Consider the following 25,848-nt stretch of genomic DNA (forward strand, 5'->3'; position numbering starts at 1 on the left):
AGTAAAAAATAAAAAATGTTAAAAAAAAGTGGATGTACACGAATGGTGAAATTTTAGGTTTCCCCCCACACTTTCCCATTTTATATAGAGTGTGGTGGGTGAAAATATAAAATTTGGACTCAGATTAACCTTTGCCAGATTCCCACTCACCGGCTGCACAACCTCGGTGTCCTCCTTTGTCAAAAGGGCTTATTAACGTCTACCTCATTTGTGTTTATGTAGCGTACAGTTGCGTTTAACTGTGAAGTTGTGCATGTAAAGAGCTTCTTTGCACGGTGCAGAGTACATAGTGAGCGGCATTAACTGTTACTTAGCAATCACGAAAGGCATTTTTATTATAAACCTGTATTTAAGGCAGTAAAAGAACCTGTTGTTGTTTGCCTTCAGACGCGACTCATAGCTACCCCTCCTTAGGTTTCCAAGGCAGTATCACTACGGAAGTAGATTGCCCCATCTTCCTTCCGGGGAGTGGCTATTGGGTTTGAACTGCCAGCCTTCTGGTTAGCAGTCAAGTGCCTTAGCCACTATACTACCAGAGCTCCCAAAAGGACCTACAGAACCACGTATATTCAGTCCACGTGACCTCTCCTTCCACGCCCCCGGTTGGCTTCGCTGGGAGAGTGCGCCTGCTCCTTGTGTTTCTTCCGCCCACGTGACACACTCAGGCTCCTCCCCGTTTCCAACATGGCAGCGCCCAGGGTCTCAGGCCGCACGTGAGGAAGAGTCTGGGCACCCGGGGATCAGAGAGTGCCAGTGTGCGAGCCACTTTCCCCTGCCTACAGTCATTGGATCCCTTCGGCCCTTCCCGCTCCCTCGTGGGCCGCTGCCCCTCTGCAGCCATGAAGACAAAGCCTGTTTCCCACAAGACCGAGAACACGCACCGGGTGAGCTAGGGAACTTGGGTCCGGGGCCGCGGGTTCCAGCCGCCTCACCCTAGGACTGGCTCTCAGCTCAACTTCCAAGGTTGCGGAGGTCTGAGCCTAGCGTAAGCATCTGCCCGAGACTCCAGTAAAGTTGGACTCTCAGGGTGTGGTAAACATGGGGTAGATAAGGCGCCGGAAAGAGACACATCATCTTTTGCTTGACGGGTCTGTGTGGTCTGGCCCGCCGTGGGAATTACATTCTTCATTTCAGAGTTAAATTCAGTGTTACAGGGAAAGTGTTGAATTGGTGGCTGGGACGACGGAAAGACGGGAGTGATCTCCAGCTAATAGCGTCTGCACCACTTTGTGTTTGCTTCTTGATAGTTTCTTTGCAGATTTAGTGAGGCCACATCATCGGCGTTCATCTATGTGGCATTCGCCACAGCCAAATGCTGAAATTTTATTTGAAACGACAGAGCTGAAAGAGCTAATACAGGAAGAGAATCTATGTAGGAGATCCTGGATAGAGAGGGAGAACAATGTGGAACAAAACTCAAAACGATTAGGAGGAAGAAAAAAAAAAAAAAGGGGGACCAGGTTTGCTGGCCCGATAGAGCCTGGTGGAACCACTGAGACTATGGCCCCTAGCTGCCCTTCAGGTCTGGAATTGAACCCACACCTGTGGTTTCCAGCCAAACAGAGTACAGGCATGTGAGTTAAACATTTACCTCAAGTAGATACACGCCTTAGAACAATCATGGGAGAAAGAAGGGCAGCTTATGCACAGGGAGACAGCTCAGGGGGCAAGGAGTGTATGGAGGGATGGACACTGGGAAGAGGTAACTATGGGGAGGAAGTGGGAGGGGAGCCGTTGCATTGTGGTAAACTGAGGTCAATGACATGAGACAAAGTACATGTGAACTGCTGTGTGGAAAGTGAATTTGCTCTGTAAATCTACACCCAAATCACAATAAAAAAAAAAAAAAAGAGCTAATACAAACATATTCATGGAAGTATTCATTTTCATTGAACAGAAATGCAGTGCATTTGTTTAAGGCTCTGTATTTTTCTGTTTATTTTTTACATTTAGCCTATGTGATTCATCATTGTTGTCTGAGTTTCAAAAGTCAATTATACATTTTATGATGGATAGAAAACACAGGTCTGAAATTAATCACTATAGCAAGCAAAGCATGCTGTTAATTTGTAGTGATAGTCGATGAAAATGTTTATTGAAGTATTCAGAAGAAAGCTGAGGACTGAAGCTATAAACTTGCAATGCTATCCAAAAAAATTGCCCACACGTGTACTGTACAGTATTTAGACAGATCCTCAAGATGGGGTAAGTATAAATGACAGTATATCTTAGATATGCTTTTTCTCCCCAGTTTCTTACATTTGCTGAACGACTAGGGAATGTGAATATCGATATCATTCACCGAATTGATAGGACTGCAAGCTATGAAGAGGTAAGAGAATGTATAGTAGCCAAATCTTCAATTATTTATAGTCATTTGTTTAGTTTCTTAGTAGAAATGAATTGTTTTTCAGCCCATTCTTTTTGAGTGTGAAATGTATTACACCTGTGCTGTTCAATACTGTAGCCTCCTGTGGCAAATTAGATTTAAATTAAAAATTCAAGTGCTCAAAAGCACTAAACCACCAAACCCACTGCCATTGATCTAGGACAGAGAGGAACTGCATTATAGAGGTTTCCAAGGCTGTAAATCTTTACAGAAACGGACTGCCTCATCTTTCTCCCACAAAGTGGCTAGTGGGTTTGAACTACCAACCTTTAACCACTTTAACCTCCGCACCAACAGAGCTCCTTTTCTATGTGTCTGATGTTGTTGTTATGTGCTGTCAAGTCAGACCCAACTCATAGCGACCCCTCCTTGGGTTTCCGAGGCAGTATCACTATGGAAGTAGATTGCCCAACCTTCCTTCTGAGGAGTGGCTAGTGGATTTGAACCGCCAGCCTTCTGATTAGCAGTCAAGTGCCTTAGCCACTATGCTACCTGAGCTCCCTTTCTATGTGTCTAGTTGCTATCATATTGGACAAGTGTGGATATAGAACATTTCCATTTGTTGCAGAACGTTTTGTTGGATGGTGCTGTGTTAGACAATTACTTGACAGAAAGGCCATATTACTGCCCCAAAAAGTTGTAGCGATTTGTATTTTCACAAACAGAATGAAGGAATTGTAAAAAGATAGCCTATTTTGCTGAGCATAACACTGTAAAAAAGATAGAAAAATATATTCCCTTGGTGTGACTGTTATATAGATTTTAGACAATTAATTGATGCAATCAAATTGACAGAGCATTGTTTTTATAAGTCATCCATTGCTTTTTAAAGTTTTTTAGTACCTTTTTTAAAAAGAAAAGTAATTTTTAAACTTGACTATCATCGTCTTAAGTTTTTTTTGACTGTCATCTTAGTTTTTCTTTGAGTTAATGGACTGTTTTGGTCTTGGCAGGAGGTTGAAACCTACTTTTTTGAGGGCCTACTGAAATGGAGAGAATTGAACCTTACGGAACACTTTGGTATTTGTCTCTATTTTATTCACCCATCGTTTGTACTTTGCATGTTCAAAACAATGACATAGTGGTATGAAGGAAGAACATAATCTGTTCTTTTTCTTTTTTCACCCAGGGAAATTCTACAAAGAAGTTATTGACAAATGCCAGTCGTTCAACCAGTTGGTCTATCATCAAAATGAGATAGTTCAGAGTTTGAAGACTCACCTGCAAATTAAGAACAGTTTGGCCTATCAGCCCCTTTTGGAGTAAGTAACATCTTGAGAGAGAGCTTGACAGCATTTGTCTGAATTTTAGGAAAAGTTGTGTCTCGTTGGTGCATGTGCCTTAGATAGAAACCAGAGCAGTTTACCTTTGGTATTGTTGTTGTTGTTGTTTACCTTTGGTATTGTTGTTGTTGTTATGTACTGTCGAGTTGAACCCGACTCATAGTGACCCTTTCTTGGGTTTCTGAGGCAGTATCACTATGGAAGTAGATTGCCCTATCTTCTTTCTGAGGAGTGGCTGGTGGATATGAACTGCAGCCTTCTAGTAGTAGTCAAGTGCCTTAGGCACTACATTGCCAGATCTCCTACCTTTGGTATTAGATTGCAATATTAAGAAAAGAAATATTACCATAAAGCAGAATCTTAAGGTTTTTTTTTTTTTTTTGACTTTTCATTTTTATGCCTAAAGGGAGAGGGGAGAGACCGGTTGCTCTAGAGTTGATTCTGACTCATAGCAACCCTGTGGGACAGATTCAGATTGCTCCGTAGAATTTCCAAAGCTGTAGTCTTTTATGAAAGTAGACTGCCACATCTTTCTCCTAAGGAGCAGCTGGTGTGTTTGAACTGCTGACCTTTCCATTAGTAGCCAAGAGCTTAACCACCAGGGCTCCTTGTATACTCCTAAGAGAACCCCATTTTTCTTTGACACTGGAGAAATGATTGGCTGCAACTTGTGATGGAATGTACCGTCTTTGTCTAACATGATTTCTCTGCTGAGCTCCTTAAGATGTGAACGGTTTCATACTTCTCTTAGACATATTTTGCTTTAATTAATCCTGTGATTATAGCCCATTGACTGCTATCATTTGTGAAATAGATTTGCAGCCTTTGTTTATTCATCTGTGTCTCTCAGAATCAGTGGCTTCTATTTATTTATTTTAATTAGTGGTAAAAATGTATGTAACAAAATAAAACGTGCCATTTCAACACTGCTTACATGTACAATTCATTGACAGTAATTACATTTATCATGTTATGCAGCCATCACTACTATCTGTTGCAAGATTTTTCAGTCACCCTTAATGGAAACTCAGTGCCCCTTAAACCATAACCTGCTTCTATTTTTAATCCAGCTTGGTTGTGCAGTTGGCACGAGATCTGCAGACGGACTTCTATCCACATTTTCAAGATTTTTTTCTGACCATCACTTCAATCCTGGAGACTCAGGACACAGAGTTGTTGGAGTGGGCGTTCACCTCGCTGTCCTACCTCTACAAATACCTGTGGAGACTGATGGTGAAGGACATGTCCAGTATATATAGGTGCCCTCTTTCTCTCCCAGTATTTGTTAAAATAGTTTTTGGCCTTTTTCCTGACTTCTCTCTGACTCAAAACTGCTTCTCCAGCTTGCTCTCTTAATATTTCTTTATACAAAGTTGGTTTTCCAATCAAAGTGGTCCACAGTCTATTCCTCTAGTCTTAAATCTGCATTGATTTGACTTTGTCTTACCTCCAGTTATTAAAATCATACCCATCTGTCAAAGCCTGACTTGAATCCTATAAGCCTCACAAATATCCCTGTGTACCTTAGTGAGAAGCGAACGCTCTGTGCTCTGAATCCTTCTGCATTTTGTACCACTTCTATTTCACGACTTTCATTGTAATTGCTTCCCTATATTGTAATGATGCCCTCTACAAACCTGTGAAGTCTTTAAGAACTCCATCCTAAGCATTTGCATTTTTCCCAGACCCTAACATACTTTGCTAAGCCAAGAAATGCTTAGTTGTGAGTGAATGTGGATAGGGAGAGAATTAATTACATAGTAACTTTTTGTTTAAAGTAAGAGAAAGATTGCTTCTTTCCTGATTAATTCTGGGATATGATGGAATTTTCCATTTGGTCTCCTGGTTGTTTCTATGTATGAAAGTTGCTGTAGGAATACCAAAGATCAACTCCTTATCCGGCAGTGAAAAGTGCAGATGGGGGTAGGACAGTAGGTTTGGGTTTTTGTTCCCCTTCCATACCTCCCTTTTCTGAGGCCCTTTGGATAAAGAATGAGAAATACTTTGCCAGCCTTTGCTAGTTCTCTAATGAAGCTTTTGGTAAAATATATTAGAAACCTGAGGTTACTTCATTAAACAATCAACAAGGTCTTTGGGGAACATAGTTCATTTGTTTTCATGATTGAAGCTATCATTTTTAAGTCTTCTAAGTCCTAAGTGTTGTCTGTCCAAGTCAGGTGTCCTAAGTGGGCTATGTTGAATGCCCACTGCAGTGAAATCTGTGAGAGCTGGAACATAATGGCACTTCCTTGTTTTTCCAGGGTTCAAAAGGTTTTCGCCTTTGATGACATAGTCTAACACTTTTCCCTCACTCTCTATTTATTGAAAAATATTTGCGTTTTGCTTCTTTCACGGGTTTCTGCCTTACACAGGATCAGGCTTTTGCAGGTTTTACTCTATAAGACAGGCCCTATTGGTTGCCCGTTTTCTAACAGTGATACCACTATTCTCTGATTACCAAGAGTTGGCGCCTTAGAGGCATCTGTGACCCAGTTGCCTTCAGGAACTCTTGGTGGTATTATTTGCTCAGTGAATATTTGTTGAGCCCTGGCTATGTGTCAGGTACTTGAGATACAGACAGGTAAAAATCTGGGCTCTGGTGGAGTTTACATTTTAGCTGTGGGAGAACATCTTGGGTGTGTGCCTGGTGTGTTCAGTACACAGCAAGGAATCCTGGGGGTTGGAACAGAGTGAATAAGGGGGAGAGTAGTTAGCCAATGCCGAGAAGTGGGTAGGTGGGTAGTGGGTGTGGTCTTACAGGGCCTGTGGAGGCCTGTAAGGTCTTTCTGCACTGCAGGGACTCTTGAAATGTCTCTTCAGCCCATCTCTTGCCATCTCCTTCTACCACAGCCTCTTTCATGCCTTTCTCCACCCAAGCTTGTATGAGTTGATCAGCTCTCTAATTAGACTGCCAGCCTCTTGTTTCTTCATTTCATCCTATATGCAGTGCCAAATTAATCTTCCTGGAAATAATAATTTCTCATTTATATTTAAAAATAAATAAATAAAACACTGCAGCGAGGCGATTCTGAATCCTGATGACCCTGTAGGACAGAGTAGAACTGTTCCAAGGAGCTCTGGTAGCATAGTGCCTAAGGCACTTAACTGCTAACCAGAAGGGTGGCGGTTCAAACCCACCAGCCACTCCTTGGAAGGAAGGTTGGGCAATCTACTTCCATAGTGATATTGCTATTGTTGTTGTTATGTACTGTCGAGTCAGACGACTCCTCCTTGGGTTTTGGAGGCAGTATCACTATGGAAGTAGATTGTCCCATCTTCACCTTAGAAACCCAAGGAGGGGTCGCTATGAGTCAGGGCCAACTCGATGGCACATGACGACAACAACAACAACAACAAAGAACTGTTCCATAGGGTTTCCAAGGCTGTAAGTCTTTATGGAAGCAGAGTGCCTCATCTGTCTCTTGTGGAGTGACTAATGGATTCAAACTGCCAAGCTTTTGGTTAGCAGTCAAATGTTTTAACCACTATGCCACCAGAGCTCCTTATTTCTCATGTAGCCAGTATTTATTAGTACATGCTATGAGTAAGGAATGTGAGGTACTAGGGAGAGACATAGTCCATGATCTTCTGATGTTGGGGAGATGGATTTAAGCAATATAATTATTATGCAAGTGATTATTTTGTTGTAGTGGTGATCTTGAATAAGTTGCTTAGCCTTCTGCCTCAATTTTATTTCTGTAGAATGGGGCTACTAGTACCTGCCCCATTGAGTTATTGTCATGATTGAATGACATATCACAGAATAAACACCCAGTAAATGTAATCTAGAGCTCACACACCTTGTGTGATGTTCCTAGCTATCTATTACTTCAGCAGCTTTATCTGCAGCTGCCTTCCCTGCCCACGTGTTCTTCCTCTTTTAGACAGAGCACCCTCCTTATTATTGCTTGGCCATGATCATGTCTTCCTGCCCCTATATCTGTTCTTGCTTTTGTGTCTTGTACTGTGTACTTTAGTCCTCACCTGAATCCTTCCTGTTGTTCAGGGCTCAGCACAAGTTTCCTCTTTCTCTGGAGCCCTTCCTGACCAGCGCCATCTCTTGGTATCTGAGCCCTTCAGTCTTCTGCTTGACGTGTGGGTGTCTTGTTAACTGAATGAAAATTTAAAATTCTTGTTTTATACCTGTTAGGTATCCTTTGTACACCTAGCACAATCACATGGAGTTGGCATTCAGTATATCTTTATTAAAATTATGTGATTCATTAAACATGTTTTATTTTCTTTTTTCATAGCATGTACAGTACACTCCTGGCTCATAACAAACTGCATATAAGAAATTTTGCTGCTGAAAGCTTTACTTTTTTGATGAGGAAGGTTAGTCTCATCTTTTATGTTCATTGCCGGTTAATCCTCAAGAATCTAATGATTAGAAACATATGTTTTTAAATGTGCTTTTATGGACTCTTTTCTTAAGATATAAAAACAGAAACCTGTTACTGGTTTGAGTTTATAACACTGTAAGGTTTAGTGTTTGCTCAGAAGTGTGGAACCATTTGAGTCACTCTTACTGGATTTGTGTGTATCTATACCAAAATTAGGAGCTCTGGTGGCATAGTGCCTAAGGCATTTGACTGCTAACCAGAAGGCTGGAGTTTCAAACCCCCCAGTCACTCCTCGGAATCTACTTCCATAGAGATACCATCTCAGAAACCCAATGAGGGGTCGCTATGAGTCGTTCATGCTGAAGAATTTTAGTACTCAACGGCAGTGAGTACTACTATACCATAATAATTGCCCTCTAATTTAAGTCAGTAAATACATAAACAGATTAACAGAAAGTTTTATAATAACTTCTCAGAAGGAACTCATTGCCTAATATGATTTATACTGATTCCTATAGTACATTTTAGAGGGCTTTCACGTTCCCTCGAGAGCTCTGGTGGTGGAGTGGTTAAGGCATTTGACTGCTAACCAAAAAGTTGGCAATTTGAACCCACCAGTCTCTTTGTGGGAGAAAGATGAGGCAGTCTGCTTCTGTAAAGATTTACAAGCTTGGAAACCCTATGGGGGCAGCTTTTCTCTGTCCTATAGGGTCCCTATGAGTTGGAATCAACAAGAGGGCAGTGGGTGGGTGACATCCCCAGGGTGGTGCAAATGGTTAACACGCTCATCTGCTAACTGAGAGGTTGGCAATTCCAGTTTACCCAGAGGCCCCTTGGAAGAAAGGCCTGGTGGTCTACTTCCAAAAGATTAGTTGTTGAAACCCAGTGAAGCACAGCTCTCTTCTGACACATGGGTCAACATGAGTCTGAATTGATTTGACAGCTGGTGGGTGGTTTGTTTGTTTTTTTTTTTTTTTTTTGGTGGTAAGTCAAAAACATGGATATTAAGTTTCTTTTTTAAGTATAAATCTACATAATTTACTTTAAAAGATAGAATGTTGCCTTATGTAATTTGGGTTGATAAATACCTTCATACCATACCAATGAATTAATCACTCTTATGTGACATTCCAAGTGATAGTACCCTTAGTTTGAGATCATTAGAAGCATCTATTCCTTTTAGAAATGTTTGCTAATTATATTGATGTATGAACATGTAAATTACCAAACAAGATTTCTTCATTTATATATGTTTATATTGTAAATATAATTGTCCGTTTTGTGTTTTAGGTTTCTGATAAAAATACACTTTTCAATTTAATGTTTTTTGACCTTGATAAGCATCCAGAAAAGGTGGAAGGAGTTGGACAGTTGCTCTTTGAAATGTGCAAAGGAGTTAGAAACATGTTTCATTCTTGTGCAAACAAGGTAAATAACTGGGTCAGGTGGGAGGGACACTCTGGGTCTATGTTCAGAGATTTAAAAGAGAACAGAATATAGTTATGCAAACTATGTGAGTGGGCTAGAATAAGTAGAAAGCCCTAAAAGAGCAGTGTTAACAATGCTTACCTAATGTGGGCCCTTAGTAATTGGATATTTTTCTTACTCACAATATCATTGCTGTCATGCTGGATACTAGGAGGTAATAATGTAAGTTGATTAATGGGTTAGGAAGGGGGCAGTTGGATGATAAAATTCCCTGTCCTTGTTAGAAAATTCCTTTTGGGATGCGTAACTAACTAAATCATCAAAACTCATGTTCGTGATTATTCCAGTGCAGATTTTAAGGTAGCTAATATAATCAGAGTGGTAAGTTTTAAAAATCAGTGTAATACTTAAAAATAAGGGTTTGCATTTTCATTTTATTGACTCTTGGATCCCCACAGGCAGTGAAATTAATTTTGCAAAAGCTAGGACCGGTTACTGAAACAGAAACCCAACTACCATGGGTCTTAGTTGGAGAAGCACTCAAAAACATGGTCAGATCTACTGCATTCTACATCTACAAGGAACATTTTGGTACATTTTTTGAATGCTTGCAAGTGAGTTCTGCTTTTTAAGATTCGTATGTAATAAGGAGTCTAGAGTTTGTTGTTGTCAGTTTAGCAGACCACTCCTGGAGATTATATTTTATAATTGTTTTCTTCATACTTTACACATGTGTCAGGCTTTCCCACCCCTAGCCTCCCACAGGACTGTTTTCATTTGGTGTCTTGTGATGCAGCAGAGAGTAGTCATTAGGAGTGCAGGCTTTGGAGGCAGGTTGCCTCTGTTGGAATCTTAGCTTTGCTACTTCCTGCTCATGTGCATTGGGAAAGTTACTTAAAATCTCTATTACTCAGTCTTCTCATATTTAAAAAAAAAAAAAACAACCCATTGCCATCAAGTCAGTTCTGACTCATAGCAACCCCCATAGGGTTTCAAAGGCTGTATGTCTTTACAGAATTAGATTGCCCCGTCTTCATCTCACAGAGCAGCTGGTGGGTTTGAACTGCTGACCTTCTCGTTGATAGCCAAATGCCTAACCTGTGCCATCAGAGCTCCTTGTGTGTTAAATAGGGGCAATAATAGTCCCTACCTCAGTATTGCTCTGAGGATTGTGAATAAATTACAGGTAAAACATGTAACAGCAGTGCACTCAGTAAATGTTAGCTGTTATTTTCATTAGTGATTCTTCATAAGTGTATCTTTTTCTTTTAATGCAAAAGATTGTAGAAAGTTAAACTCTGTCACACAATATTTTCATTGTTGGATTGACAGGTAGGTTTGATATTCTGTAGTTCTCTTTATTAAATCTTTCTTTTGCAGGAGTCACTCCTGGATCTACATACTAAAGTAACCAGAACTAACTGTTGTGAAAGTTCTGAACAGATCAAAAGATTGTTAGAAGCATATCTGATCCTTGTGAAACATGGGAATGGATCAAAGATAACCAGCCCTGTTGATGTTTGTAAGGTGAGTCCTCGTCTTCATTTGCTTAGAGTGTATTCATTAAAAGCTAATTTTAAATGCATCATTTTTCTTTTCTTTTACAGGTATTGTCTCAAACATTGCAAATACCCCATCTCTCCACATCCTGCCGGGAGACCCTTTTGGATGTAATTTCTGCTTTGATCCTAGGCGAGAATGTTTCCTTGCCAGAGCCTCTCATCAAAGAAACCATAGAAAAAGTAATTTACTCCAAAAATTGTATATTAATTCAGTAGTTAATAATACTTTGAGCATTGAGTAAGCCTCCTAGGGAAGATAAATGAAGCATGACAAATACTCTGCCATTAAGGAATTTGTTAGGGACATGTGAACTGCATGTTGTTATTGTTATGTGCTGTGGAGTGGACCCAACTCATAGCGACCCCTTCTTGGGTTTCCGAGGGGGTTTCCGAGGCAGTATCACTATGGAGGTAGATTGTCTCCGAGGGGGTTTCCAAGGCAGTATCACTATGGTAGTAGATTGCCCACCCTTCCTTCCGAGGAGTGGCTGGTGGATTTGAACCGCCAGCCTTCTGATTAGCAGTCAAGTGCCTTAGGCAAGGAAATAAGCAAAACAAGTTGTAACAAAAGCTAAATTGATTTAGCAAATATCAGTTAATTTGTGGGTATGGGCCTAAGTATTCCAGGGTGAACAAGTGGTTTTTTCTATTGCTTTTGGGGATGAGGGGGTTGAGATTACAGTGATTAATTCTGCCTGGGGTTGAGGATTAGAGAAGTCTGTCCAAAGGACTTATATTTGGGATAGTCCTTGAAGGTTAAATAACAGTCATCTAATCACAGAGTTTTGGTAGCAAAGTGCCTAAGGCACTTGACTGCTAACCAGAAGGCTGGCGGTTCAAACCCACCAGCCACTCCTTAGAAGGAAGGTTGGGCAATCCTACTTCCGTAGTGATACTGCCTCGGAAACGCAAGGAGGGGTCGCTATGAGTCAGGGCCGACTCGACGGCAAATAACAACACAACAATCACAGAGTTACAGATACTAGCAGATGATGGGAGTTTGGCAGTGGATATTGGTGATGGTTGTACAATATGATTGATGTCATTGATCTCACTGACTTGTACACGTGACAGGTAGAATTGGCAAATGTGTTATCTTTATTTTTACAACAATAATTTTTTTTAAATCAAAACACTAGGAGAGGGAATGGCGAAGACATAATGTTTATAAATTTACAGAGTCTAGACACGTGGATCCATAAGAAGATGTGATAGGATGTCAGCAAAGACTCCTCTTGGCTTTGAAAAGTTAGGTTGGAAATAGTCAGGGCTTTAGAAGAATTTTAAGCAGGGAAATGATTTGATAAGATATATATTTTAGAGAGTTTAGAATGTGTATTGGTGCAATGTAGGATTGAAGATGGAAGGAAGCAGCTAGGTTCTTAAGCTTTAAGAAGCGTAGCAGTGCACATCTTAAAACACAAACCCAAACCCATTGCCATTGAGTTGATTCCAACTCATAGCAATCCTGTAGGAGAGTAGAAGTGCCCCACAAAGCACAAAGGGCTGTAAAATCTTTGTGGGAACAGAGTACCACATCTTCCTTCTGTGGAGCGGCAGGTGGGTTCAAGCTGCTGACCTTTTGGTTCACAGTCAAGTGCTTAACCACTGCACCACCAGGGCTCTTTGACTCTTAGACAGGTGTAAAATAGTCCTCCTTATCTTTTCATGATTCTCTGGACTTGGGAAGGTATTGAGCATCTCTCAGGCATAGTCCTGTGTAACCAGTGGAGATGCAGCACCCTTTGCATCTGGGAAGTAATTTGGAGAAGGCTGAATGTAGGATAGATTGCTGAAGTATGTCTACCATTGCCTCACTCCAGCTGAGGAGGAGGGCCCAGTGCCTGTGTTTCACATCTGGGCTGTGCCTCACTGCACAAGATGCCAAATTCAAGAATCAAGTTCTTTGTCTCTCTTGACTACATTAGAGGAGCTCTGGTGGTGTAGTGGGTCAGGCATTTGGCTGCTAACCAGGTCAATGGTTCAAACCCACCTGCTGCTTCATAGGAAGAAGATGAGGCAATCTACCTCCGTAAAGATCCACAGCCTTGGAAACTCAATGAAGGTTTCTGTGAGTAGAAATCAACTTGATGGCAGTGGGTTTGTTTTTTTTTGGTTTTGACCACATTAACTTGTATCAAGCATCCTACTATTTCCTGCTTGCAACCTCAGGTTTGGGGTGTTTTTAATTCACAGAAATGGGGAAAATTATTTCTATATATTAATGTATTTTACTTGTGTTAATGTCTTTGTACCTGTGGTCAACAGACTTTTACGAGTGGATTTGAAAGACGTTTAATTTTGGATTTTTCTGAAGTCATGTTTGCTATGAAGCAGTTTGAGCAGGTAAGCCAGATAATAAGTTTTGAGGTTTTTTTTTTCTTTTTCTTTTTAAATCTCCCATGATAAAATAATCAAATTTGAAATCCTGAGGGATTTTTTTTTTAATTAAGAAATTATAATTCTAGGTTACATTAGAAAATTTGTTTCATGTTAAGACATTAAGAATGGTATTAGCCAACTTATTAATTTTTTAGGAAATTAGACAACTGTGGAGTAAAGTTAAAAGACCCACTTAAGGAACTTTTACATGGATTTAAAGCATAGAAAATAGTTTTTGAAAGAACTTGCATTGAGGAATATTGCAAATTCATTTCATTGGTGCAAAATAGATACTAGGTAGACATTTTTCTTATCAAATACCAAGTTAATTATATGTGTGTGTCCTCCCTTCCACCTCCATCAAACATTCGTATACCTAATAACCTTATATTGTACTTCATGGAACCCTATCTGTATCTATTCTGTCATTATTGCCATTAAGTCTTTAAAAACCAAGTATATTCTCATTATGTCTCAAAAAACCTTCTTTGTATGTGTCCTTGATCCTGTTTCTTTCTGCCCAGTGAGGGCTTTTTATCTCATTTTGGTTTTCTTAGCAACTGCCTCTTTTGTTTTTACCCTGACAAGATGTTTGATCTTTTTTTTTTTTTTATTTAATCTTAATTTTATGAAAGTGGTAAGTATAAGTTCATACTTTAAAGGGTCAGACAGGGCTAAAATCTTGATTTTCCCCTCCCGTGCTGCTTACAAGTACTCTACATCTAATGATTTTTAACTATTTCTTCCGTTGTTTACTTCATATTCTTAAATCTTCTATACTGCTTCTCCTTGATTTGTAAAGTTTAGTCCTTATCTGTAGACCTCCTCCTATGGTAAATGTATTTTGGTTCCTTTCCAATCCATATCCTTCCCTTATTCTCCTGATAGAGTTATAGAACAAATTTTGATTGAATCCATATTTGCCATATACTTATTTTATATAAACGAGTATTTTATGATTGCATACCTTTTTTTTTTTTCCCTTGGAGTTAATAACTGCCTCATTCTTTAAAAAGAAAAAAAAAAATTGGTAGTTGTTTTCTTTGAATATCATCTGGTCAGTGAGTCTGTCCTCCAACGGTTTTATAAGATACCTTTCACATAGTAAATTATCAAATAATTTAACAATTCAATTTTTCTTTCTTAGAGACCTTCCTCCTAGAGTAAGACCAGGCTGAATGGGTTGCTTTCTAAACCTACTGCACAAATGTCGTATTAGGACTTCCTTTTGCTTCTCTCCTACTTCCTGGTTACCATATCTTCCTCTTTTTATGGTTTATTCTTTTACTTTGATAGAAGACATTTCTCAGAGGTTCCTAAGAAAGGGTGAATTGAGATAAGCTTTTGAGGTTTAGTATGTTTGAAAATGTCTTTATCCTCTTCTCACACTCTATTGGTACTTTGGTTGGGTATAGAATTCCATGTTTATATCATTTTCCCTCAGAGTTTTGCAAGCATTTCTCCATTTTCTTCTACTTCCCATTATTTTTACTGAAAGGTTTATTGCCATTATGATCCCTAATCCTTTATTTATGATCTATTTCTATCTGAAAGTATGAGAATCTTCCCTTTATTCTCACTCACTCTCACTGCCATCGAGTCGATTTCAACCCATAGTGACCCCTGCTTGGGTTTCCAAAGCAGTATCTCTATGGAAGTGGATTGCCCAGTCTTCCTTCCGAGGAGTGGCTGATGGGTTTGAACTGCCAGCCTTCTGGTTAGCAGTCACATGCCTTAGGCACTATGCCACCAGAGCTCCTTCCCTTTATTAAAGATTTTAATATTATCATAATATATAATAATAGAATTTATATCTGTTAATAAGTATGATTTCCTTATTTTTAGCTTTTTCTACCAAGCTTTCTCTCATATATTGAGAATTGCTTCTTGATTGATGATACTGCAGTCAAAGATGAAGCTCTGGCCATTTTGGCCAAACTTATTCTGAACAAAGCACCACCTCCCACTGCTGGTTCAATGGCAATTGAAAAGTACCCTCTGATTTTCTCACAACAAGCAGTGGGGTAAGTTGTATCTTTTGTTCCTTTATTTATTGGTAAATGTACCCATTTAAAATACATCAAGAACACTATAAAAAATGAAGATCTGTATGTATTAACTGGAAAGAAGTTCATGATATAGTGTTACTTGAAAAAAAGCAAGTTAAGAAATTGTATATATAATATGATTTCCTTTTACCTAATTAAAAAAAGTATATAAGCATATACATATATATGAATATACGAAGCTGTTAACTTTGTTTACATCAAGAGAATGGTAAAGAAAAGAGGTGACTACATATTTTTTCAGTATTTTATTTAAAAATAATTGCAGATTGTAAGAAATAGTCCTGAGAGATCCTGTGTACCCTTCATCTAGTTTCCCCAATGGAAGCATCATGAACAAATTTTCTGTAATATCAGAACTAGGAAATTGACATTGATAAAACCCACCTACTTTATTCTGATTTCACTAGCTTTGCATGCAGTCATTTGTGTGTGTGTGTTTATTCTATGCAGTTTTATTACATGTGTAGATTTGTATAACCATCACTTCCACAAGATTCTGAACTGGCCCTTCACCACAAGGATTTCTCATGCTTTCTTTTAATAGCCACACCCAGCCACGCCTGTCCCTAACCCCTAGCAACCACAAACCTGTTTTCCATCTCTATAATTTTGTCAGTTCAGGAATGTTATGTACATGTAATCATACCATATGTAATCTTTTGAGACTGATTTTTTTCATTCAACATAATTCCTTTGCAGTCCATCCAAGTTGTTGGCTGTATCAGTAGTTTATTCCTTTTTGTTGTGATTAGTATTCCATGATATGGATGTTGTTGTTGTTGTTGTTGTCGTTATGTGCCGTTGAGTCAAACCCGACTCATAGCGACCCCTCCTTGGGTTTCCGAGGCAGTATCACTACGGAAGTAGGATTGCCCAACCTTCCTTCCGAGGAGTGGCTGGTGGGTTTGAACCGCCAGCCGCCGTCTGGTTAGCAGGCAAATGTCTTAGCCACTATGCTACCAGAGCTCTAGTATAGTTTATTTAATCATCCACCCATTGGAAGACATTTAGATTGTTTCCAGTTTTTTGTCTATTAATAAAGAAGGTAGGAGCTCTGATAGCGTAGTGCCTAAGGCACTTGACTGCTAACCAGAAGGCTGGCAGTTCAAACCCACCAGCCACTCCTTGGAAGGAAGATTGGGCAATCTACTTCTATAGTGATACTGCCTTGGAAATCCAAGGAGGGGTCACTATGAGTCGGATTCTACTGGACGGCACATAACAACAATAAAAGTTATGTGAATGTTGATATACCTGTTTTCATTTCTCTGGAATAAATGTCCAGAAGTGCAATTACTTGATTGTATGGTAAGTGCATGTTTAGTTTTCTAGGAAACTGCCATGCTCTTTTCCAGACTGAATATACCATTTTACATTCCCAACAGCAATGTATGAGTGATCCAGTTTCTCTATATCCTTGCCAGCACTTGATATTATCACTGTTTTTTTTTTTTTTTTAACATTCTTGTAGGTGTGTTATACTGTCTTATTGTGATTTTAAATTGTATTTCCCTAATGACTAATGCCACTACTTGTCAGTTTGTGAAATTGTGGTGTCTTACATATTACTGTGATACTGGAAGCTGTGCCACTGGCATTTCATATATCACTGGGTCACACATGCACATATCACACATGTCACAGTGGACAGGTTCCACTGGAACTTCCAGACTAACACAGACTAGGAAGGAGAACCTAGCAAGCTCTTTCTTAAAAAACTGGCCAGTGAAAGCCTTATGAATAGCAGCGAAACATTGTCCAACATAGTGCTGGAAGATGAGCCCCTCAGTTTGGAAAGCACTCAAAACATGACTGAGGAAGGGCTACCTCCTCCAAACAGTTGACTTTAATGACATGGGCAGAGTAAAGCTTTTGGGACCTTCTTTTGCTGGTGTGCCATGACTCACAATGAGAAAAAGCTGTAAACATTCATTAATAACTGGAATGTGGAAAGTACAAAGTATGAATCTAGGAAAACTGGAAGTTGTCAAAAATGAAATAGAATACATAAAGTTCATTATCCTAGGTGGTGGTGTTAGCTGCCATCAAGTTGGTTCTGATCCATAGCGACCCTATGTACAAAAGAACAAAACACTGCCTGGTTCTTCCTCACAATCACTGCCTGCTTTATCCCATTGTTGCAACCACTGTGTCAGTCTGGCTCGTTGCGGATGGTCTCCTTTGTCACTGACCCCTACTGTACCAAGCACGGTCTTTCTCAGGGACTAGTCCCTTTTAACAAAATGGCCAAAGTATGAGGGACAAAGTGGCCATTCTCACTTTTTATTTCTTTTACCTGTGTTGTGGTGAAAACATACACAAGACATTTGCCAACATAACAACTTCCCCATTGATAGCTCAGGGGCATTCCTGACATTTTTCATGTTGTGCCACCATTACTGTATCCTTTTCCAAAATATTCTACCACCATTAGCATAAACTCAATGCTCTACAAACAAAAGCTTCCCCTTTCCCCGCTCCCTCCTACCCCTGGTAACGACTAATAATCTTCAGTTTCTATATAAGTGTGTGTGTGTGTGTATTTTTTTTTCCCCCAACCTATCGAATTTAGCCTCCCCTCCCCTCACCTCCCATCCCTGATAACGAACAAAGAAATTTGCTTCTATGTATAAACCTTTTCTTGACTTTTTACAGTGGTAGACTAATACAATATTTGTCCTTCTGTGATTGATTTATTTCACTCAGCATGATGTCCTCCAAGTTCGTCCACATTATGAAGTGTTTTGCAGATTCTACATTATTCTTTAGGGTTGCACAGTGTTCCATTATGTGTATGTGTTGTTGTTATTGTTGTTGTCATGTGCCGTCAAGTTGGACCCGACTCATAGCAGCCCCTCTTTGGGTTTTCAAGGCAGTATCACTACGGAAGTAGATTGCCCAACCTTCCTTCCAAGGAGTGGCTGGTGGATTTGAACCACCAGCCTTCTGGTTAGCAGTCAAGTGCCTTAGGCACTATGCTACCAGAGCTCCTTATGTGTAGGTCACACAGTTTTTATCCATCCCTCGTTTGATGGGCACTTAGGTTGTTTTCACCTCTTTGCTATTGTAAATAGTGCTGCAATGAACATAGGTGTGCTTATTATCTGTTCGTGTCCTGCCTCTCACTTCTTTAGGATATATTCCTAATAATGGGATTGCTGGATCAAATGATATTTCTAACTTTTTAAGGAATCACCATACTGGTTTCCACAGTTGTTATATCATTTTACAATCTCACCAGCAGTGTATGAGAGTCCCAAACTCTCCACATTCTCACCAGCATTTGTTATTTTCTGTCTTTATTAAACTTTGCTATTAGTGCTGGGGTGAGATGGTATCTCATGGTTGTTTTGATTTGCATTTCTCTAATGGCTAATGATCAGGAACATTTCTTAATGTGTTTGTTGGCTGCCTGGATATCTTCTTGGGTGAAGTGTCTATTCATGTCTTCTGCACATTTTTTAATTGGATCGTTTGTCTTTTTGATGTTGAGGTGCTAGAGTTTTCTATAAAGTTTAGAGATAAGTCCTTTGTCTGATATGTCATTGCTGGATATTTTTTCCCATTCTGTAGGTTCTCTTTTTACTCTTTTGGAGAAGTCTTTTGATGCACATAAGAATATAATTTTTAGAAGGTCTCAGTCATCTATTTTATCTTTTGCAGTTTGTACATGTTGGATTATGCTTGATAGTCTATGTATGCCATAAATTGGAGCCTAAGTTTGCCCCTGTTTTTCTTTGAAGAACTTTATACAAAAATGTTTTATATTCAAGTCTGATCCATCAGTAGTTAACTTTTTGTGTATGGTGTGAGGTATGGATCTTGTTTCATTTTTCTGCAAATGGATATCTAGTTTTGCCAGCATCCTTTGTGAAAGATACTATCTCTTTCCATTTAATAGATTCCAGCCCTTTGTCAAAGATCCGCTGACCGTAGGTCAATGGATTGATTTCTGGGTTCTCAATTCTGTTCCACTGATCTGTGTGTCTGTTGTATCAATACCAGGTTGTTTTGACAAGTGTGGCTGTCAAGTAGGTTTTGAGATCTGGGAGTGTGAGACCTCCTACTTTACTCTTCTTCTTTGGTAATTTTTTTTTATCTAAGGTCTCTTTATTTTCCATATAAAATTAGTGATTGTTTTTCCCATGTCTTTAAAGAATGTTGATGGGATCTGGGTTGGGATTGCATTGAATGTATAGATTGCTTTAGGTAGTATTGACATTTTCACAATGTTCAGTCTTCCTATCCATGAGCGTGGTATATTCTTCCATTTGTGTAGATATCTTACAGTTTCTTGAAGATTGTTTTGTAGTTTTCTTTGTATAGGTCTTTTGTGTTCCTGATAAGATTTACTCCCAAGTGTCTTATCTTTTTGGTAGTTATTATAAGTGGTATTGATTTCCTTATTTCCTTTTCTGAGACCTCTTTGCTGGTGTAGAGGAATTAAGCTGATTCGTGTATGTCAATCTTGTATCCTGCCACTATGCTAAATCTTTCAATAAGTTCCAATGGTTTTCTTGCTGAGTTTCTTGGGTTTTCTATATATAGGATCACATCATCTGCAAATAGCAATATTTGTACCTCTTCCTTACCAATTTGGATGCCTTTGATTTCCCTTTCTTGTCTCATTACCCTGGCTAGGATTTCCAATACGGTGTTGAATAGAAGTGGAGATAGAGGACATCCTTGTCTGGTTCCTGTTCATAAGGGGAATGGTTTCAGTCTCTCTACATTAAGAATAATGTTGGGTGTTGATTTTGCATATATGCCCTTTTTTATGTTAAGGAATTTCTCTTCTATTCCTATTTTTCTGAGAGTTTTTATCAGGAACAATGTTAGATTTTTATCAAATACCTTTTCTTCATTGATTGATATGATCACGTGATTCTTTTCCTTTATTTTACTTATGTGGTGGATGATTGTTTTTCTAATGTTGAACCATCCTTGCATACCTGGTATGAATCCCACTTGGTCCTGATGTATTATTTTTTTGATGTGTTGTTGGAATCTATTGGCTAGAATTTTGTTGAAGATTTTTACATCTATATTCATGAGAGATGTTGGTTTGTAGTTTCCTTTCTAGTGGTGTCTTTACCTGGTTTTGGTGTTAAGGTTATGTTTGCTTCATAAAATGAATTTGGGAATATACCATCCTTTTCTATGTTCTGGAATAGTTTGAGTAAGATTGGTGTCAGCTCTTCTCTGAATGATTGATAGAATTCTCCAGTGAAACCATCTGAGCCAGGATTTTTTGTTGTTGTTAATTTTTTTATGACTTGTTCAGTTTCTTCTTTTGTTATGGGTCTGTTCAAGTTTTCTACCTCAGTCTGTTAATTTAGGGAAGTAGTGTTTCTAGAAATCTGTCCATTTCTTCTAGATTTTCAAATTTGTTGGAGTATAGTTCTTCATTTCTGTTGGTTCTGTTGTGATGTAACCCCTTTCATTTCTTATTCCTATTATTGCATCTTCTCCTTTTCATTTGTTAAGTTTGCCTGTGGTTTGTCAATTTTATTATTCTTCTCAAAGAACCAACTTCTGTTCTTACTGATTTTTTTCTATTATCTTTCTATTTTCTGTTCCATTTATTTCTGCTCAAGTCTTTTTTTTTTTTTTTTTTAATGTGTGCATTTATTGCTATAAATCGGACTCTGATCACTGCTTTTGCTGTGTCCCAAAGATTTTGGTGTGTTATGTTTTAATTCTCATTTGATTCAAGAAATGTTTTAATTTCATTTATTTCTTATCTTACCCAGTTGTTTTTGAGGAGGGTGTTATTCAGTTTTCATGTGTTTGCTCTTTATCTGTTGGTCTTCCTAGTGTTGATTTCTAATTTTATAGCATTGTGATGTGAGAAGATGCTTTGCACTATTTCAGTGTTTTTAAATTTCTTGATGCTTGCTTTCTGGCCTCACACATGGTCTATCCTGGAGAATGTTTCATGTGTGCTAGAAAAGAATGTATATTGTACTGTTGTTGGGTGGAATGTTCTGTCGATATCTACGGTCAAGTTTGGTGGATCATGTTGTTTAGTTCTTCTGCATCTTTGTTGAGTTTCTGTCTTTTATTGAAAGTGGTGTATTAAAGTCTCCTACTATTACTGTGATGGGAGCTCTGGTGGCATGGTGCCTAAGGCATTTGACTGCTAACCAGAAGGCTGGCGGTTCAAACCCACCAACCACTCCTCAGAAGGAGGGTTGGGCATTCTACTTCTGTAATGATACTGCCTCGGAAACCTAAGGAGGGATCACTATGAGTTGGATCCGACTCGACGGCAGTGAGAGTCTTTACTATTAGTGTGGAGTCATCTATTTGTCTTTTCAGTTCTGTTAAAGCCTACTTTATGAATTTTGGAGCCCTTTCATTGGGTACATAGATATTTATTATGGTTATGTCCTCTCATTCAGCTGATCCTTTAATCATTATATAATGTCCTTCCTTGTCTGTTATGGTTGTTTTTGTCTTAAAAGTCTGTTTTATCAGAAATTAATATTGCCACTCCTCTCTTTTGGGTGTCATTTGTTTGGTATATATTTTTCCAACCTTTGACTTTTAATCTATTTTTGTGTTTGTGTCTAAGGTGAGTCTCTTGTAGACAGTATATTGATGGGTCATATTTTCTTACCCAGTCTGCAGCTCTCTCTCTCGAGTGGTGCATTTAATCCATTGACATTCAATATAATTATCAACAAGTATGAATTTATTGATGCTATTTTGTTATATGCTTTTTTGTGGTGTTACTGATTTCTTTGTTCCATATAATTGTCTGTGCTGAACTCATTTTGTTTATGAGTCATGTTATCTCCTTCTTTGGTATAGTTTTAGTGTTTGCTAAATAGTTGTGCTTGTCCTCTTTTTTTTATTTTTATGCATAAGTTTATTATTTTTCTTTGAGGTTACCCTGTAATTTAGAGTTTTCTTTCCAAATTTAAAGCAGTCTATTCTATTTTGCAACTGTCTTGACTTCCTCACCATTTTGAAGTTCTATAACTACACTATTTATTCCCTCTTCTTGGTTTGTAGTTGTCCTCATTTACCAATTGATGTCTCTGGTTCCCTGTTTACAGTCTTCTAAGCTTATTTTACTTTGGATACTTCTGTAACTGGGTTGGTTTCTGGGTTATGTCATCGTGTGTGTTAATCATCGGTTGTTATTTGCTATTGTTGGTTCTCTGGCCAAAGGACTCCCTTTGGCATCTTTTGTAAAGTTGGTCTGATTTTAACAAATCCTCTTATTTTCTGCTTATCTGGAAATCTCCTAATTTCACCCTCATATTTGACAGACAGTTTTTGCTGGGTATATAATTCTTGCTTGGAGATTTTTTTTTTTTTCCCCAGGGCCATCCCCATTGCCTTTTTGCCTGCATGATTTCTGCTGTGAAATCAGATCTTAGTCTTATTATTTGCCCTTTGTAGGTAACTTTTGTTTTTCCTATGCTGCTTTCAGGATTCTTTCTTCATCTTTGGTTTTGGTGAGTTTGATGATGATATGTCTTGGTGGTTTTCTTTGGGGCGTCTATCCTGTTTGGAGTTCATTGAACTTCTTGAAGGGATGTATTCTTGCCTTTCATCATATTAGAGAAATTCTCTTCCAAAAAACCTTTAACAATTTTCTCTGTGGTTTTATCTGTCTCTTCCTGCTCTAGAATTCTGATTACACATAGGTTATTCCTCTCAATGATATCCCACATAAATCTTAGAGTTTCTTCATTATGTTTTGATCTTTTGTCTGATTGATGCCTTAACAAGGTAGTGTTGAAATAGTCTTTAATCTCATTAATTCTGTCTTCCAGTGGTTTGATTCTACTCCTTTGTCCATTCAATATGTTATCTATTTCTGAAATCTTAGTATTAATCTTCTGGATTTCTGTTTGTTATTTTTGTATTATTTCTAATTTTTTGTTTGTCAGTTTGTTCTTGTATTCTTTTCCTAAACTTTTCTAGAGTTTTGTCTGTGTTTTCCTTAATCTTGTCAGTGTTTTCCTTGATCTTGTCAGTATTTTCATGATCTGTCTCTCAATCCATTGAAGGTACCCAAATGTAATTCTTTTGAATTCCTTATGAGGGAGTTCTAATGGTGTTTCTTCCTCAGGGATGTTTTCTAGTATCCTAGTCCCTTGTTTCTACTGCTTTATCTTGGTTTGTGTGTGTGTGTGTGTGTGTGTGTGTGTGTGTGTGGCATGATGGTCTATGGTGCAATGCATAAGGCATTTGACTGCTAACCAGGAGGTTGCCAGTTCAAATCCACCAGCCACTTTGTGGAAGGAAGATCAGGCAATCTACTTCCATAAAGATTTGCTGCCTCGGAAACCCAATGGGAATTGACTCGATGGCAGTAGGTTTGGTTTTTGTTGTTTTGTTTTGTTTTGGTGATGGTTTTTTGTCTCTGAGACATTGTGGTGGTGTTCTATATGTTTAATTTGGGGTTTTATGTTGGCGTGATTCATGCAGGACTTTTTTTTTTTCCCTTATTTTGTTTTGATATATCTAACATAGTGCCTAAGGCATTTGACTACTAACCAGAAGGCTGGCGGTTCAAACCCACCAGCCACTCCTCAGAAGGAAGGTTGGGTAATCTACTTCCGTAGCAATGTTGTTGTTGTTATTTGCCGTTGAGTTGGCCCTGACTCATAGCAACCCCTCCTTGGGTTTCCGATACAGCCTCAGAAACCCAAAGAGGGGTCACTATGAGTCGGGTCCAACTCGACAGCAAATAACAACAGTATATCAGTATGAGCAGGGTACTGTGCCCCTGTTTGCTAGTTGTTAGCACTTAGTCACTCACCACCTATCTCCTGGTAGGTGTGATTGAGAATGAGAGTGTGTGCCCAGATCTCTGTTAGCTGTTCGTACAAAGCAGTTGAGGGTGAGTTGAGCTGGTGTTGGCCACTATCTACTTTTGGTCAGTTGGTGCAAAAGCAAGTGGTGGCCTTCACTCAGTGAGTGGGGCTACAAGAGGTGTAGGTATACTTGGATTGCATGGGAATGGTTCTTGTTTCCCTCTTGGTTAGACAAAAAAAAAAAAAAAAAAAAATTGACCGCACAAAAAAAAAAAAAAAAAAATTGACCAAAAGCACAAAAATGGGGAGAAAAAACTCAAACCCTATAGAAAACAGAAATAATCACAAAAGATAACAGAGAATGCAATAAATAAGAAGAAAAATTTTCAAAATATATTTTAAAAGGGTGAAAGAAATATAATGAGAAAAAAAGGAGTAAAAAGGCACAATATCTAGGAATGACAGAATGAGCAAAGAAAGAAACAGTAAAAAATTAGGGAAGAAAAGGGATGGGACAGACCACAAAAAGTACATGTGTACCTCTCTAGATGTAATACGTACACAGAAATCAAATTGACTACATCTGTGGAAAGAGACAAAGGAGAAGCCCAATGTCATCAGTGAGAACAGGGCCAGGAGCCAATGACAAGTTCAAGTTGAAGCTGAAGAAAAAGCAAGATCACAAGAGCCAAAGTACAACCTTAAGTATATCCCACTTGAATATAGAGACCATGTTAAGAATAGTTTTGATGCATTGAATGCTATCAGCTGAAGGCCAGGTAAGTTGGAAGATGACATCAAAGATACCATACAAAACAAAAGGTCATTAAAAGCATATGACAGAAAGAAAAGACCAAATGGATATCAGAAGAGACCCTGAAATCTGCTGTCAACCGTAGAGTAGCTAAAATGAATGACAGAAATGACAACGTAAAAGAACTGCATAGATTTCAAAGTGATTCAAGAAGATAAAGTATTATACTAAAATGTGCACACATCTAGAGTTAGAAAGCCAAAAAGGAAGAACACTCTTGACATTTCTCAAGCTAAAAGAACTGAAAAGAAAACTCAACCCCCAAGTTGAAATATTGAAGGATTCTATGTGCAAAATACTGAATGATGCATGAAGTATCAAAATAAGATGGAAGGAATAGAGAGTCTGTTACCGAAAATAATTGATTGACAACCAACCATTTCAGGATGATCATAACCAATAGTATTGAAAGAAGAAGTCCAAGCTACACTGAGGCTATTGGCAAAACACAAGACTCCCGAATTGCTGGAATATCACTTGAGATATTTCAACAAATGGATGCAATACTGAAAGCACTCACTTGTCAGTGCCAAGAAATTTGGAAAACAGCTACCTGGACAACCATCTGGAAGAGATTCATATTTGTGCCCATTCCAAAGAAAGGTGATCTAACAGAACATGGGAATAATCAAACAGTATCATTAATAGCACACGCAAGTTAAGTTTTGCTGAAGTTAACTCAAAAATGGTTGCAGCCTGTACAACTATGAGACCAGAAGAACTAGATGGTGCCCAGCTACCACTGTCATCTACTTGGAAGGGGATCTATGTAGGAGACCCTTGATAGAGAGGGAGAACAAT

General features: G+C 38.7%; 1 protein-coding gene across 1 annotated transcript in view; it reads left to right on the forward strand.

Annotated features, from left to right (window-relative positions):
• The first annotated feature begins 839 nt into the window (after window positions 1-839).
• The window catches only part of UTP20 (UTP20 small subunit processome component), a 134,722-nt gene continuing 109,713 nt past the window's right edge, over window positions 840-25,848 (forward strand). The window contains exons 1-12 of the mRNA XM_042781824.1: window positions 840-884; window positions 2,252-2,332; window positions 3,343-3,409; window positions 3,519-3,651; window positions 4,743-4,931; window positions 7,926-8,007; window positions 9,306-9,443; window positions 9,902-10,057; window positions 10,824-10,970; window positions 11,051-11,185; window positions 13,274-13,351; window positions 15,233-15,411. Coding sequence (XP_042637758.1) covers window positions 840-884; window positions 2,252-2,332; window positions 3,343-3,409; window positions 3,519-3,651; window positions 4,743-4,931; window positions 7,926-8,007; window positions 9,306-9,443; window positions 9,902-10,057; window positions 10,824-10,970; window positions 11,051-11,185; window positions 13,274-13,351; window positions 15,233-15,411 — 1,430 coding nt within the window. The remainder of the gene's footprint in view (window positions 885-2,251; window positions 2,333-3,342; window positions 3,410-3,518; window positions 3,652-4,742; window positions 4,932-7,925; window positions 8,008-9,305; window positions 9,444-9,901; window positions 10,058-10,823; window positions 10,971-11,050; window positions 11,186-13,273; window positions 13,352-15,232; window positions 15,412-25,848) is intronic.

Source organism: Orycteropus afer, unplaced genomic scaffold (genome assembly GCF_000298275.1).
Source record: "Orycteropus afer afer isolate SDZICR_OR568_19922 unplaced genomic scaffold, OryAfe1.0 scaffold00177, whole genome shotgun sequence".
Classification (NCBI taxonomy): domain Eukaryota; kingdom Metazoa; phylum Chordata; class Mammalia; order Tubulidentata; family Orycteropodidae; genus Orycteropus; species Orycteropus afer.